This window comes from Pantherophis guttatus, chromosome 2, assembly GCF_059756535.1.
Source record: "Pantherophis guttatus breed Tessera chromosome 2, ASM5975653v1, whole genome shotgun sequence".
Taxonomy (NCBI): domain Eukaryota; kingdom Metazoa; phylum Chordata; class Lepidosauria; order Squamata; family Colubridae; genus Pantherophis; species Pantherophis guttatus.
The window spans coordinates 129,909,635-129,924,495 of NC_142064.1; the positions used below are offsets into that span (position 1 = coordinate 129,909,635).

Sequence of the window (14,861 nt, forward strand, 5' to 3'; positions counted from 1 at the left end):
TGAACCTGCCCTATCAGGCAAATTGAGCCCCCTGCTGCCCCCTCCCAAAGCTATCATATTGATCTAACACCACCCACAAGTTCTCAAGACACCATCCCATTGGGGATGATGCAAAGAGCAGTCCCATGCATCTGGAGGGTATCTGAGGTCTTTGTTGCATCGCAGCATCTAACCGCAGCCTCAGTCTGCTTACTCATTTACTAGTTAGTGTTTCTCAACTTTGACAATTTGAAGATGTGTGGACTTCAACTCCCAGAATTCCTCCTGTGTTATATTACAAGTACATCCTCTATATTCCCCTCCAGATGCACTATGACCGTGATGGCGAACCTATGGCACGGGTGTCACAGATGGCATGCGGAGCCATATTGGTGGGCATGCGAGTTGCTCTAGCTCAGCTCCAGTGCGCATGCACGTGCCAGCCAACTGATTTTCAGGCCTTCCGGTCCCACCGGAAGTTGGGAAACTGGCTGTTTCCGGCTTCCCGGGGGATGGGGAAGGCTGTTTTTGCCCTCCCCAGGCTCCTAGAAAGCATCTGGAGCCTGGGGAGGGGGAAAAATGGGCCTACTGGGCCCACCATGCCATTGCGTGGCAAAAGCAGGGGGTCACATGCGCATGCGCGGGAGGTGGGGCGCATTGAATTATGGATGTGGGCACAGGCACCCGCGATCCCCCTCCCCCCGCTTTTGGCACGCAACAGCAAAATGGTTAGCCATCATTGCACTATGACTTCAACTATTGTTCTCCTGGTCAACCAAGTAACTCATCTGATGCAATGTAGCTGATTGGGGCACACCAAACTGGGTAAAACTAATTTAAGATTAGAAAGTAACCTGTGCCTTTGAAGTACTGACTAAAAGTGAATGCAAAATTATCCGATATCCTTACTAAATATCTCCTTTTTGAATCTGAGGAACTGTAGAGGAAACAATCGATTCAAGAATGCAGCTGATTTGGATTTGAGAGGGTTGTCTCCTTCTACTGTGTATGTAGAGATTACATCTATTGACATCCCTGAACATGAAGTCTCCCTAAGATCAAAACAAGAGTTCCTCAGGGCAAAAACAGAACTTTATAACAACCAAGGTTGCTCCCCATATATTCCATGTCATAACCTCTGGAAATTTAAATCAGAGGCTCTGACACAGAGTTAGGGATCTGAAGATCAAACAGGAAAGAGTTAATTTCCCATGTTATGGTAAATAATTTATCCAGCTCTGGGTATCCAGCTCATACTCAAGATCTTGCTTAATCGTGCATAACAAGAAAATTTTGGGGCCAAGGTAAGCCAAAAGAAATGCCGAAATATAGAAGCTGTACACAATACCATTGTTTATAAAAATACAGAAAATATAAAAAGGCTAAAAAAAATACAAAAAAGCTGTACAATACCGTCTCCTTCCACTTATGACTGTAAATTGCATGCCTTCCCAAACATCCATAGTGAATGGCTATATTGACTGGGGCTGCTGAAAGTTGGAATACAAAGTCTGGCAGGACTGTTACCTCTTTCCCATATTAGCCCAGTCCCTAAGTCTAGACAAGTCAGCTCAAGCATCCTCAGTCAAGACTTGAACATATCCCCTGCCCCAGGTTCAGGTTGCATGTATACACAGATCTTATTGGCATCCTTCAGTCTCAAGAGACTATGGTATCATGCTCTGGAAAGAAGTCCTAAAACAGCATCTAGTGTGACTAAAAAGGCCAATTCAAGAGTGGCAATCCCTTCCATACTGAGGGCAGATACATTCTGTCCCCTGCCCAGTCCCCAGATTTCGCTGGTTCTGGGACTGCCTCTTTGCCTCAGCCTGCCGAACAAGTGTCTCTTCGAATTGGAGAAGGCCATGCTGCGTCTTTAGCCTCCAAGCTGAACGATTGGAGGTCAGGGTTTCCCAGTTGTTAATGTCCATTCCCAGGGCCTTTAGGTCCCTCTTGCAGATATCCTTATATCACAGCTGTGGTCTCCCTCTGAGGTGCTTTCCCTGCACTAATTCTCCATACAGGAGATCTTTCAGAATCCAACCATCAGCCATTGTCACAACATGCCCCATGGGGCATACGCAGAAGTTGTTTGCTCTTAACTTTTATTGAGGTTTTGAAACTTTAATACAAATAAGATTTAAGAATAACTTACAATAATTGTTGAACGTTTACTCTGTACAAATGTGATACATATTTCAAAAGATAGCAGCTTACACAGGTTCTTCTGTAAGAACGAATGCAGGCCTGCTACAGTAAAAAGGCAAGGTAAATACACTAGCATAAATTAAATGTTTATCTTTTCTCTTGAAAGTTAAACACTATGTATACTTAAGGCAATTCAAAATGTAATAATAAATTCATTCAACCCCTTTCACTCCCCCCCCCCCCCATCATAAAAGTTATATCTCATGTTTTGTTGAGTTTTCTATTTCAGGAATACTGGTAAGCCATATGCAACTGGAGCAGCTCCAATCATGTATCTGAGCTTGGGAGCCTGGCGGGATTCAATGATGTACTGTAGCAAAGGGGTTCCAGAACCTGCCTTGAGCCAGTTGTTCAGAAGTGCTTGCATATAGCGATCAATATCTCGATCTGTTACATCCCAGAGATTACCCAGCACTAGGGGACTGGAAAACAAGGGAGGGGAAAGAAGTATGTGAGCACAAGTCATGTTTATAACAGAATCCTGGATACATCAATTAGTAGGCAAAACAAAGCAAAAAGTTTACTTGAGTAATACTTAGGCTTGCACAAGCATTCCATGTTGGATGATGTCTCCTTGCTCCTGAAGCTTTAGGACAGGCATCCTCAAACTATGGCTTGCGGGACAGATACGGCCCGCCAACGCAATCTATCCGGCCCGCGTGCAGTGGTGATTAAGCCCCGCCCCCATCCTGCCCTTCCCAGCAGTCGCACTTATCTTCAATTGCCCCAACATGCTCCTCTGTCCCAAAGTAGGATTTGAGTGGGTGGAAGGGAGCAGGGGAAAGGGTAGGAGGGAAGGAGAAGTCCGGCTGGGCTGGCTTTACTTTGGCGTGGGGGGGGGGGGGAGACCCAATACCCCCTCCATGCCTGCCCGCTGCTCTCGCAATGCTTTGCACAGCACAGCGAAACCTAGCACGTTTTACAATGGGGGAGACTGGGTCCCCTCCTCCTCCTCCTGGAGCCCATTCCCTGCCCCACTTGCCCCTGGCAGCGTTCTCTCTCTCTCTCTTGGCGGAGAGTAAACCCGGAACTAGCCGCCTGCCATTTCCCACCAGTCAGGCAGGGTGGGGAGGGGAAGGGGAGAGACAGATTCGGCTCGATTCAGCCCTTGCCAAAGACGCTCATCCATCAGCCAGTCTCCCTGTGTGTGTGTGTGTGTATATGTGTGTGTGTGTCTCCCTCTCTCTCGCTCCCTGTCTCTGTGTGTCTTCTCACACGGGGCTTTCCTTGGGGCTTTTCACTACCCGTTTTTCTTTCTTCCTTTTGGAAATCTGGGCTTGCTGAGGAAGAAGCGGCGGAGGTTTGCCTCCTCCTCCCACTCCTTCTCCTCTCGTGCACACCCTCCCGGCCCCGCCAGTCGGCCAGGGGGTCGCGAGAGAAGGAGGAAGAGGGGGATCCATTCTATGTCTCACTCAAGTTCATTATGGGCTTTGCTGTGGGAGGTTTTATCTCCACTCCCTTCCCAGGTATTTGAGTATCTGCAATGATGCAATCTCGCCCAGGTTTTTATATGAATAGTTCAGTCCTGCAAATGCTTTTATAGAAGCTGCATTAGCTTTTGGGTCCTTCTGAATATTTTTTCCTTAGATCCTGATGAGAGCAGTTTACCAAACGTGACTCTGGGTGGCACACAACAGTGAGATAAAACTATATAAAAACTATAGATGTAAAACATAAAAATTCATATCAATAAATAAATTGGCCACGCCCACCCAGTCAACTTGACCACCCAGCCATGCCCACCCAGCCAGTCTGGCCCTCCAACAGTCTGAGGGACCATGAATTGGCCCCGTTTAAAAAATTTGAGGACCCTTGCTTTTAAGATTTCTTTGTATTGGCTTCATGTATACTCTTCCCATCATAGCGTGGAAGTCAGTATATCAGGATTTAGGAACTATGATTCTGGGCAATTACCATGATGATTGACTATCTTTTAGCAACTTACCATCCTGCCATGATGAACTTGAGGATAGCACCAGTTCCCTCCAGGTTGCCCTGTACAGCTAGAGCAGCACTGCTGCAGCCAAAAAGAAAAGCCACAGCTCTGCAATCCATTTTTAAGATGGAATCCACAAAACGTGCGCCTGCCCCGTGACCAGCATAGCTAAAAAAAGAAAAAAAAATTGACACCTCAAAAAATCTGGCAGATTCCCATTGTGCAATTTCTTGATTGTCTGTTTCCCATTCATTTGCAGATATAAATGTTAAAAAATATACCTTCCATCAGAAACTAAAAACAGAAAATATTTTAAAATGCTGGCTTCTCAATCACATATTAGAAGGCTGCATCCCCTTTTTTGCTCAATTTATCCATGGCAAAAGAGAGTGAGAAGTTTGCTTCCATCAGGCTTTTTTCCCATTCTGTTATTTTTCCTTTATTAACATATAAAAAATACATATATCCATATTCATACACACATACAATGGAACAATACATTGGAAATTTTAATATCAAGTAATTTAGCCTAGGCTGAAATCTGCTGTAAAACAAATACTTTGATATGTGTTCTTTCTTGAATCTTTCATTTCATTTTCAATGTTGTATTTAATTTTGAAGAAAAAGTCCAATAATAATGCTTGCAATATTAATATTCAAAACTGTGATTACTACTGATGGACTATCTATTTTGTCTTTGTTATCTACATTTAATACTCTAAGGTACCTAAATAATAGATTACATAAATACCACTGCACTGAAATAAGATATTGTATGAAAACTGATGAAACAATAGATGATCTATATATGATTAGATTTAATAATATGTAAAAGATTGAGCTATTTCTATATTAACACTTTACGAATATATTTTTAGTTTCTTCAAATGTCAGTCATTTAATTACTTACTCTGTATATTCTCTTCTGATTTGATTAGCATTACCATATTTTTATTGTATTTTTGATATAATGATACAAAATATATGAGATACATGATATGACATGATATAGGATATGATAAGCAGCAGAGTATTGCCTGCTTAGTTTACCATCCAAAGGGACCATTCTTTTCCTCTGGCATTCTTGCTTGATGCTGGCAAAAGAATTAGGTCTGCTAAGAGATCATCTCCCCTTGTTTAGAAATTGGCTACAAAGAGCCAAAACCTCCCAGCTGAACTGAACACATCTATTAAATGTGTTCTTGCACATGACTTGCTGATATGGTTCTAGGAAGAGGCTAGGCTTGGATTACAAGCTTCAGGATCAGCTTGTTGCTTATCTTGTCATTTAATGTAGGGTCATAAAAGCCACTAATAAATATTATAGGAATGGGAAAAAGGGGGGTGGGGAGGAAATCAAAGCGTTTCCAACACTGTTGTCCTGGTAAATAGCCCAAAATATAGTTATGGCATAGAAACGTTTTTCTTTCCCCATAAACCAGTTCTTACTTCTCTGTGATATTTTGGTTTTGCATAACTATTATCTGAGACTTTAAATATATAAATTCTTAAGGAACAGTAAACAGTGTTTAAATTCAGAAAAAAATGTATTCCTGAGCAATTTTTTTTTTACTTTTCCTTTTTCCTGCATTCTCTAAGCCAGGGGTGTCAAACTCTCCTCGTCATGGCAGCATCACGTGACGTATCGCGACTTTCCCCCCTTCACTAAACCGGGCGTGGCCGTGGCCAGTGAGTGACGCATCCGGCCTGCGAGTTTGACAGCCCTGCTCTAGACCTCTGCTCACATACTTCTCAGACAATGAATAGCATTTCTCCAATGAGCCTATGTAACTGAGATCTACTGTATTAAAACCTTTTTTTAAAGGCAAGAACCCTTGCAATTAAGAGTCTAACCAAGAAAAATGATATTCTCTCGGAGCAACTACGTCAGACCCAGGATCCACTTCCTCTATGTTTTAATAGCTTTCATTACACAGGTTTTCTATCTGCAGTTTATTCAAGCATTCAAACTTTTTGTTGGCACTAGTAGAGGATATGCAACTGTCTTGTACTCACATGTAGAGGTCACGTTCTTCGAGGGCCAGTGGTACTTGGTCTGTACTGGGAACCTCTCCCACCACTCCTGTCCATCCAGGTTCACTATCAAATAATAAGCAGAGAAAAAAAAGATGATTGGTTGGAGTGAGTGAGTTTAGCTGTGTCAACATGGTAAGCAACCTTGATTCAAAAGGAAGCCTATGGACAGATTGTGTAATGCTATGGTTTCCCTGATGGATCCAAAATGGGCTGCGATAGATACATAGTGCAAATACCTACCCTTGAAACCATTCTTTGAACATCTGCTCTGTGCCAGGAAGATTTTTGTGTGGGTTCAGAACATAGAAGGTACTGCTGCTATCGACTCCATGATCAAGGATAGTCTCTTCCTGATACTGTTTGAGAGAGATCAAAAGAGTTGCTTCATTAGATGGCGATAAAGCACCATGAAATCAGGCACGAATTTTAGGATGTGAGGATTTTCACTTCATTATCTAAAGTCCATGAGAAGAAAGTGAATGAGTGTGTGTGTGTGTGTGTGTGTGTGTGTGTGTGTGTGTGTGTGTCTTCTATTATCAGCTGTAAAAGCACCAATGAGCATCAAGGAAGGCCACTGTGGGATTCATGCTGTGGTTAGCACATTGATTCTGAGCCAAGACAGGTTTACCACAAATTGTACTGTTCTTCGAAATGACTTCTTGCAGTATATCAAGCTCTAATGTAGCCATATTTTTATCTGTATCTGTGTTTGTTTCTCTCTATCTCTATTCTATCTATTCAACCATCTTTGGTCTCCCTTAATATTGTTCAGTCTTTTAAAAAACTATTTAATGGTTATTTTAAACTATTTGGGGGGGGGGGAATTGCATTCAATTCCCCCCCCCAAATTTAAAGTTTAAAGTTAAAATTCTTTAAACAAACAATAGTACTTGTAAGCAATATTTCACTCTCAATCAAGTTGATTGTTCCTCCTAGTTTGCACACTGGCTTTCTCAAGACAAGGAACTGAGTTTTTAGAGCTATAGAAATTATACTAGTTTTCTTAGCTCAAAACAGCTCAGTTGCTCTACTTAGGCCAGCAGAGAAGGCCTAATGAGGATCCCATTGGTTGAAGAACTCCGACTGTCCAGAAGAAGAGCCTTCTCTGCTGCAGTGCCTTCCAGGGTAAGATCTGCCCCCAATCACCTATCCTTCCATAAGAGCCTAAAGACCTGGCTCTGCAAATTGGCCTGGGGATCCAATGGGGGATTCAACTCTAGAAGTGGCTGCTAGATTGACAGCAAGCCACCTCCCCTCCCTACTTTCTGCTCCTATCTTTTTTATAATCATATTGATGTATTTTCTTTGTTTTCTTTTTTGTTGTTTGTTTTATTGTTCTATTATTTTGTTCTATTAAACAAATCACTTTGTTTAAATTTCCTTTTTATTGTTTTTAAAAATGATTGTTAGCCACCTAGAGTAGCCCATAGCGAGATAGGCAGTAAATAAATTTAATAATACTAATAATCTCACCTACTGGGTGTAATCTCACCCAGTACCAGAACTAGGTGAGTCAATTTTTGTTCGTCCATCAGAACTAATGCCTAAACTATACAAATCAGAGACGGAGGCTTTGATGCTAATAGCATTGGCCAGCTTAAGTGAATCAGTCTTCCTTGCCACTTGCCAGAGAGGAAGCAAGGAAATGAATACTATCTCCTAAAAATCTCCCCAGATTCTTGCAAAATAGTGCCTCCTAGCATTTATTAAGCACCCCTTTTCCCTTTAGACTCCAATAATGAGGCAGAACCCTAAGATGCAAAATAACTGTTATTTAGTGATAGCGTTAAAATTGCTATTAAATGCATCAGAAAGGGTGATGGAAAAGAGCATATCTGAGTCAAGCTCTCAGCCTCCAGAGAGTTACTTCACCTTTTTCGCAAGTGAGTAGCTAAGCAGAAAGTGCAGAGATGGTAACCGGGTTATTGACTGGCTTCTTAAGCATGGTATGTTTTCCCAAGGAAGCTTCTGGAGATGCTGCAAAGAAAGATCAAGTGGTCAGTTCCCCTTCCATGAAACATTTATTGGGTGAAGCAAGTCAATAATATGGTAAGTTGCTGGGCCAGTCTTGGAACATTTAGAAGATCAAAATATTTCATGATGATTCTCTCTACATGTTTCCATGGGATGAGAATCCAGGCAGCAGCCTCTTGCACAATACAAGAATGCTGCCCTTGCCATTTGCTCATCCCTGTGGTGAAACAGAGATGGGCTCCATCCTTACTCACTTTATCCAGCACAAGCACCAAGTGGCCACTTGGTGCCTGGCCAGTGTATGATTTCAGTTTGTCCACTGTCTCCTGTAGAAGGCTCAGGGCTCTCTCAGGTTGAGCTGGGTGAAGGCCCCGTACCAAGTGCTCCACAAGTTGTGGAGTTAACAGATGGGATCCAGCCAGTATGACCTATAAAACAAAACAAAACAAAACAAAACAAAACAAAAAAATCCCCATGTCCGGAGCTGCCTGATAATAATAACCTGAGCCGATCATAACAGTAGAAAACAAAAAGGCAATTGGAATTAAAAACATGGCAGATTTCTCATTTGAGACCGAAAATGTTGCAGGCTGGAGGTTTATTAAAATTCTGAAGGTGTGCCGACAGAAGAACTAATCCCCCCCCCCCTTTTTAATCTCCATTTTGAAGACAAGGTGTACCTGGCTAACCTCACTTTCTATGGTCAAAGCCTGTCCATCTCCTCACCTTAAGCAAAGCTAAATCGACCTTTTCACAACCACATTCTCTAAGATGTGTTAGGAGATGGGTGGCTTCTTTCACCAAGCTGTCATTCTCACAGGCTGGTAGTAGTGCAATCTTCCAGCAGCTCAGCACATGTGTCTCCAGAGAATCCATCAACGCCTGTAGAGTCAAGCAGAAGAGTCCTTTTAACCGGGGGTGGGGGCAGAACAGCACAACAGCAGTGTGGTTTGGAGGATGCTACCTCTGACCTGATTCTGATTCCCATCAAAGGAAGAAAGTTCATTACATGTGTATTGGGTGTGTGTGTGTGTGTGTTGGGGAGGGAGAACTTGAAAAAACGGAGCATGAAGGAATTGGATGTGATTGCACAATCAAGACAGCACATCACCCTGATCTCCCATTCTTTTTGTTGAACTCAGAACGTTTCAAGCTTGTCACCACCTCAACTTTTGTCAATGCAGTGCCTTTTACATGTGCTTAGATTAGCAATCCCATTATCCCTATTCAACATAATTTATGTCCAGAGGATCATGGACATCATGGGCATTATATTCCTTGAAAACTATAGAGCAGAGATGAAGCCACCAAGAGGACTGACAAAATGGTCGGATATGGGAGATTCCATTCTATACCCTACAATGAACGTCTCTGCACCTGCAGAACAGAAGAGGTAGAAGATCTGGCTTGCATCCTATTTGATTGTTGCCTGTAGAAGAGGGTGAGAGACAGGTACTTTGGTCTATATACCAAACGAATGACCTACTGGGATCCCCATATCAAAACAAGTTACCTTATGTGTGGCCAGATTCTGAAAATAACATTTAACACAGCACAGTACTTAAGCAAAATGGTTCGGTTGAGATTGGCATATGTGGGACTGATTGAGGTAGGTTGTAGGGGTGATAGCGAAATATAATTTTATCATATTTTATTTATCTATATATTAAATTATTGTATTTTATTCCAGTTTCATTTTAAACTGTATTTTATTCCAATTCCGTTCTAAATTGTATTTTATCCAATTCCATTTTAGACGGTTTTTAATCAGATTTTAGTAATAATTTGTGTCTGGAACTCTGCACTCTGCACTTCGATATGGCACAAGGGCTAATCAATAAAGTAAACTAACTAAACTGCAAATTTTAACTTGACTGAAAGAGGAAAGTAGTTTTAATATAGGCAGAACTAAATTGGATTAATTTAATCTATTAAATGAAGGGTTTTTGCCCTTGATATGAAAGAGAACTATGTGTAGTAGGAAAGCAGACTCACCATCATTCTTTTGTCCAATGCTATCCGACCAGTCCACCAATCCTCTTTCTGTGTGAAATTTGAGATCTCTTTTTGTTTTTGCAGGATGGCTTCGAATTCACTTAGAGCTGCACTTAAGGAGACCTGGAAAACAAAACACACCAAGGAATATTATGAGATAAAACATGGCCTGAATCCAGAAAGTTTAAAGCAGGGGTCTTCAACCTTGGCAACTTGAAGACTTCAACTCCCAGAACCCAGCTTTGCTGGCTAAGGAATTCTGGGAGTTGAAGTCCACAAGTCTTCAAGTTGCCAAGGTTGGAGACCCCTGATTTAAAGTTCTCCTTTTTGCTGTTCTTACCTTGGCATGCAGAGTCTGTATCTGGATGTTCACAGGAGTAGCACCTTTCTCTAACCTTGTCAATAAGAGGATGTCCCCAGTGGTCTCTGGCTGGGTGCTCACCAGAGTCATTATGCACACAGTGACTCCTAAGAAGGAGACAGCAAGACTCTTAAATAAGTCAATTGAAAAGAGAAAATGTAACGAGGTAGTAATATCACAGTAAAACAACACAGGCAAAAAACTGTGTTGTTTGCCAAAGCACAACACAGAGAAAATTCTACTTCAATATCTTGAACTAGGCCTTCAAGCCATCATCTCTGCTCATCGCTCTCCTCCTTTAAACCCTGTATTTTTTAGCCCCCCAAAAGTTAGAGCAGTAAAATGAAAAACCCAATTAACGATTGAAAAAAGATGGGCAGGACAGAACTCTGAATGTAAATCACATGACCATGGGGATGCTACAATGTTGGTTAAGTATGAAAAACAGTCATAAGTCACTTTTTTCAGTGATGTTGTAACTTCGGTCACTAAACTGTTGTAAGTCAAGGACTACCTGTATTAATGCACAAGAACCAGTTTGGTGTAGTGTTAAGGTACCAGGCTTGAAACCAGGACACCATGAGTTCTAGTCCAGCCTTAGGCATGAAGCCAGCTGGGTGACCTTGGACCAGTCATTCTCTCTTAGCAAATAAGGCAAAGGACTTCCCCCCAAAAAACCTTGCCAAGAAAATTGGAGGGGCTAGTCCAGTCATGAAGATTCAAAACTGACCTGAAGGCGCACATATATGCCCACGTGCACATTAACATACATCTCTGAGAAGGCCCCCTTATGTCTGAGAACAGTCTTCCTTTTCAGAGTGGTGCTACTTGCCAACCACAATCAAAATACAATTCTGTCTTACACATCCATCACATACCAGGGGGGATTTCCTGCAGGCCTTCTCTGAATTTCTTAGTTTCCAACCCTGTTGAGCTGGGGCAACTGAACTCAAAAACGTTCTGAAGTTCTAAGAGCTGCTGAAGCCGAGAATCCGCTTTTCCTTCTTGCAGGGTAAGTGCCTCCAGTTGCTTGGAAACACTGGCCACTGATGTTTTTTTAATTTTGCTAAGGAGGAAATGTAACACTAAAATTATTAAAACATTCTTAAAATGTGTCTCTGCTTTATTGCAAAAATATGCTTTCAGATGTACTCCTTTCTATAGATGTTTCACAAATATATACCCACAGGGAGGCTACCCACTATATCTCTGCATGGTTTACTAATCTGATTTCCAGAAGATTCATAGTAATAAGACAGTTCTCCTGCATCTCTTGCAACTTTACTTCCATTTGGTATAAAATCACAGCAAAATCACTGAAAGAGTCTGTCTGATAAGCACCTTTATGAACTCCTGTTCTGGGATTATCTCCTTCTAATGAGGAACCTTGTTCAGATCCACCAGCATGGTGAATAAGGATAGGATTGTTTGGTGTCGTTTTTACATTCTTGCACTTGCCACACTTGTCAAATTGATAAGATACCATGTGTTCTGCCCCAGCTACAGACCCCAAAGAACACAGTACACACAAAGTCAGATCAAACCTTAGTTTACTAAATAAACCAGTCTTTTACAACAACGGCTGTTAATTAATTGCATTAACAGCCACCAAGAATTCTTCTTCTTCTTTTTTTTTTTTTAATATGCCGCCCTTCTCCGGAGACTCAGGGCGGCTTACAATGCATTAAGAAATAGCCTTCATACTTTTGTATATTTTATATACAATTCAAAGAAGAATTCAAAGAAGAATAACTGAAAGCTTACTATGGTTGGCAGAATGCCCAGAAGCAATTTGTAGGAAGCTGATAAGATAAGCAAGACAAGACATGAAGGTATGTGAACTAAGTTGTTCCCTGAAAATTGCTTCAGTCGGTGTTCCTCCTTAAATAGGCTAAGGGAGTGGCCAATTAGCTCCAAGCCTTACTCTCAAGGAGACCTCCTCCTGAGGAGCCACTCCTGCCTTTTGGCAGCTCTGTGCGCCTGTGCATCGAGAAGAGGCTCCTCCTCTTCGGTTAAGGGAGCTTCTGGAGGTTCTGAAGGCCCTGGCTGAATCCCCACCTCTGGCACCACATCTTCTCCAGTCTCCTCATTGTCTGACTCAAGTGCCAGATGCACAGGCTGCTGGCGCAGCACCACACCAGCCTCCTCACTGTCTGAATCAGCTACTAGCTGCACAGGCCGCGTATGGGCCACAACACCATGTTCCCCTTTTCCCCTTCCATCACTATGAACTTACTTGACTTTCTTATGAATCATGGTCACCTTCTGATGACGAAGAGTGATAGAGACTGACTCAGAAACCAGATAGGCAGTAGCAATGGGGTCCTGGTTCCCAATACACAGCGCCATGAGTTGACAGAGATGGTTGTAGAGGGCACCCAGTGGATAATGGGCAATTGAATGAAAAGCAGCTTGCAGGGAGTCATAGACTGAGTCCATGGATAAGATGTCTGTAACATTGCAAGTTAGGGAAGAAAAACAAAAGCCGACAATCAGTGAAAACCCGAATGCGGTTATGTTGAGATTATTACTCATTTCATACTCGAGCAGTGTTCGTTAGTTCTCCTTTTGAATTTGCAATATTAATCTATTAACCTGATTTCTCTAGTCATGGTTCCCTCTCCTCCCAATGTGGGCTACGCCAGCCAAAATACATTCAGAAATAAGTTCTTCTTTCCTAAATCTTCATTTGTAGATCTGCACTCCACATCCTTCTCGTAGCTCAAGCCAGGATAGATATGATTCTTCATTTTCCGTTTTAAACATTATAAAGAGGTAACCCATACAGGCTGCAGCCAGACAACTAGCATTTCGGTAGATTTAAAAGATTTTTTCTCAAGTAGCCAACTCAATTCCTGTGTTTGTCATGGGGACACTAATTTTACTTTTTCTCCTGCTAGTATGAAGCCCAGGTTGACTGAGTCATCTCTCCTTAGTCCTAGTTTGCCTATGGCTATCATGGAAACTTCCCTTACCATGTGGAACCAATTAGGACATTCTTAATGCCCTTTGCTAACCAAGCAAATGTTTAATTATAGACTGAACTGGGTGGACTTAGTTGCTTCACTCCTCCTATTACAGCCCTATAAGATATAAATTAATACTTTTGACACTCAAAAAACTAATTTATGTCTCAATATTACTAAATCGGTACCAAGAAAGCAGATGTGTTCGTAATCTAAGAATTCTGAGTCATGAGAATTGCCAGCAATAGGCTGAAATCTATGGATTTTTGCTTGCGGAAGGCAGCTGGTACAAACTATTGCTGATATTCTTAACTCAGCCTTCCCCAGTCCAGTGCCTTCCATGATGCATAGGTTTCTCATCTCATCAGCCATTGCCAGTACAACCAATGATTTCTGGAATCATCAAAAACTACATCAAAGGACACTAGTCTAAAAAATACCAGTAAACCTAGGCAATAGATTGAACTTGGTCAACTGTAGCAGTGAAAACTAGGATAGAAATGTAAAAATAAATCATCCACAAAAATAGCAGAATTCAAACTTCTCTGTTAAAAAAGATGAAAGGGTTTTCACACAGTATATTGTGTAAACCATAGTTTAGGTAAATCTTTCCAACAATAATATCATTTTTAAAAGAAGATTTGACAGAAAACAGATTTCAGTGGCTCTTTACCAGCAGGGGCGTCTAGTGAGGAGGCAAGTGCGTTTAAGTTGAAGGGATCTTCCAAAGCTTTCTTCTCTGTAGCTGAAAACCCTCCCTGTAAGGCAGTGCTAAAATCTCTCCGGAGGACCTCCTGATCTTCTGTACTTGGTTGTCCTCGAGTTTCTGCAGGAGATAAAGAAACAGAACACCAAAACTTTTTGATTTTGCCCAGACCAGACGTCAAAATATTGCCTTTGAGGCTATGATCATAATCCATGCCTTCTTTCTAAGTCCACAAAGGCTGGAAACTCAACATTTGATGCCTTCTAGTGTTAAATCAGGGTTGCTGAAGATATGTTAATCTGGACAGTAAACATCTAGAAAAGATTGATTTATGGATTTACAGTGCATCATCTATGTGGGCCTGTTGCTGCAAATCCACAGTAATATATTTGAAAAGTAAGGAGGCTTCTGCTCAGGTGGGTTGAAATATTCAGCTACATGATATATGATGCGATCTCAGTGGATGGAAATGATCATGCTGAGTCTCGTAAAAATCAATTTTAAAAAATTCCAAATACAAAGGCAAAGTTTTAGAGAAGCAAGGCCTGAACATTTCCTTTTTCTTTTTTTAAAAAATATTTTTTATTGAACTTTTGACTTTTAAAAATAAAATAAAGAAAAATACAACAAAAAACAAAAACACATAACAAACATAACATTACATCATATATTATTTTTACATCTTACTGTATCGACATG

General features: G+C 41.5%; 1 protein-coding gene across 2 annotated transcripts in view; it reads right to left on the reverse strand.

Annotated features, from left to right (window-relative positions):
• Positions 1-2,067: 2,067 nt before the first annotated feature.
• The window catches only part of ESPL1 (extra spindle pole bodies like 1, separase), a 92,367-nt gene continuing 79,573 nt past the window's right edge, over positions 2,068-14,861 (reverse strand). For both annotated transcript variants that reach the window (XM_087886718.1, XM_034419166.2), the window contains exons 20-31: positions 14,130-14,282; positions 12,727-12,940; positions 11,369-11,556; positions 10,470-10,597; positions 10,130-10,252; positions 8,861-9,016; positions 8,389-8,562; positions 8,033-8,137; positions 6,401-6,516; positions 6,140-6,223; positions 4,133-4,291; positions 2,068-2,609 (exon numbers count right to left, since the gene is read on the reverse strand). In XM_087886718.1, coding sequence (XP_087742844.1) covers positions 2,408-2,609; positions 4,133-4,291; positions 6,140-6,223; positions 6,401-6,516; positions 8,033-8,137; positions 8,389-8,562; positions 8,861-9,016; positions 10,130-10,252; positions 10,470-10,597; positions 11,369-11,556; positions 12,727-12,940; positions 14,130-14,282 — 1,802 coding nt within the window. In that variant the 3' untranslated portion in view covers positions 2,068-2,407. The remainder of the gene's footprint in view (positions 2,610-4,132; positions 4,292-6,139; positions 6,224-6,400; positions 6,517-8,032; positions 8,138-8,388; positions 8,563-8,860; positions 9,017-10,129; positions 10,253-10,469; positions 10,598-11,368; positions 11,557-12,726; positions 12,941-14,129; positions 14,283-14,861) is intronic.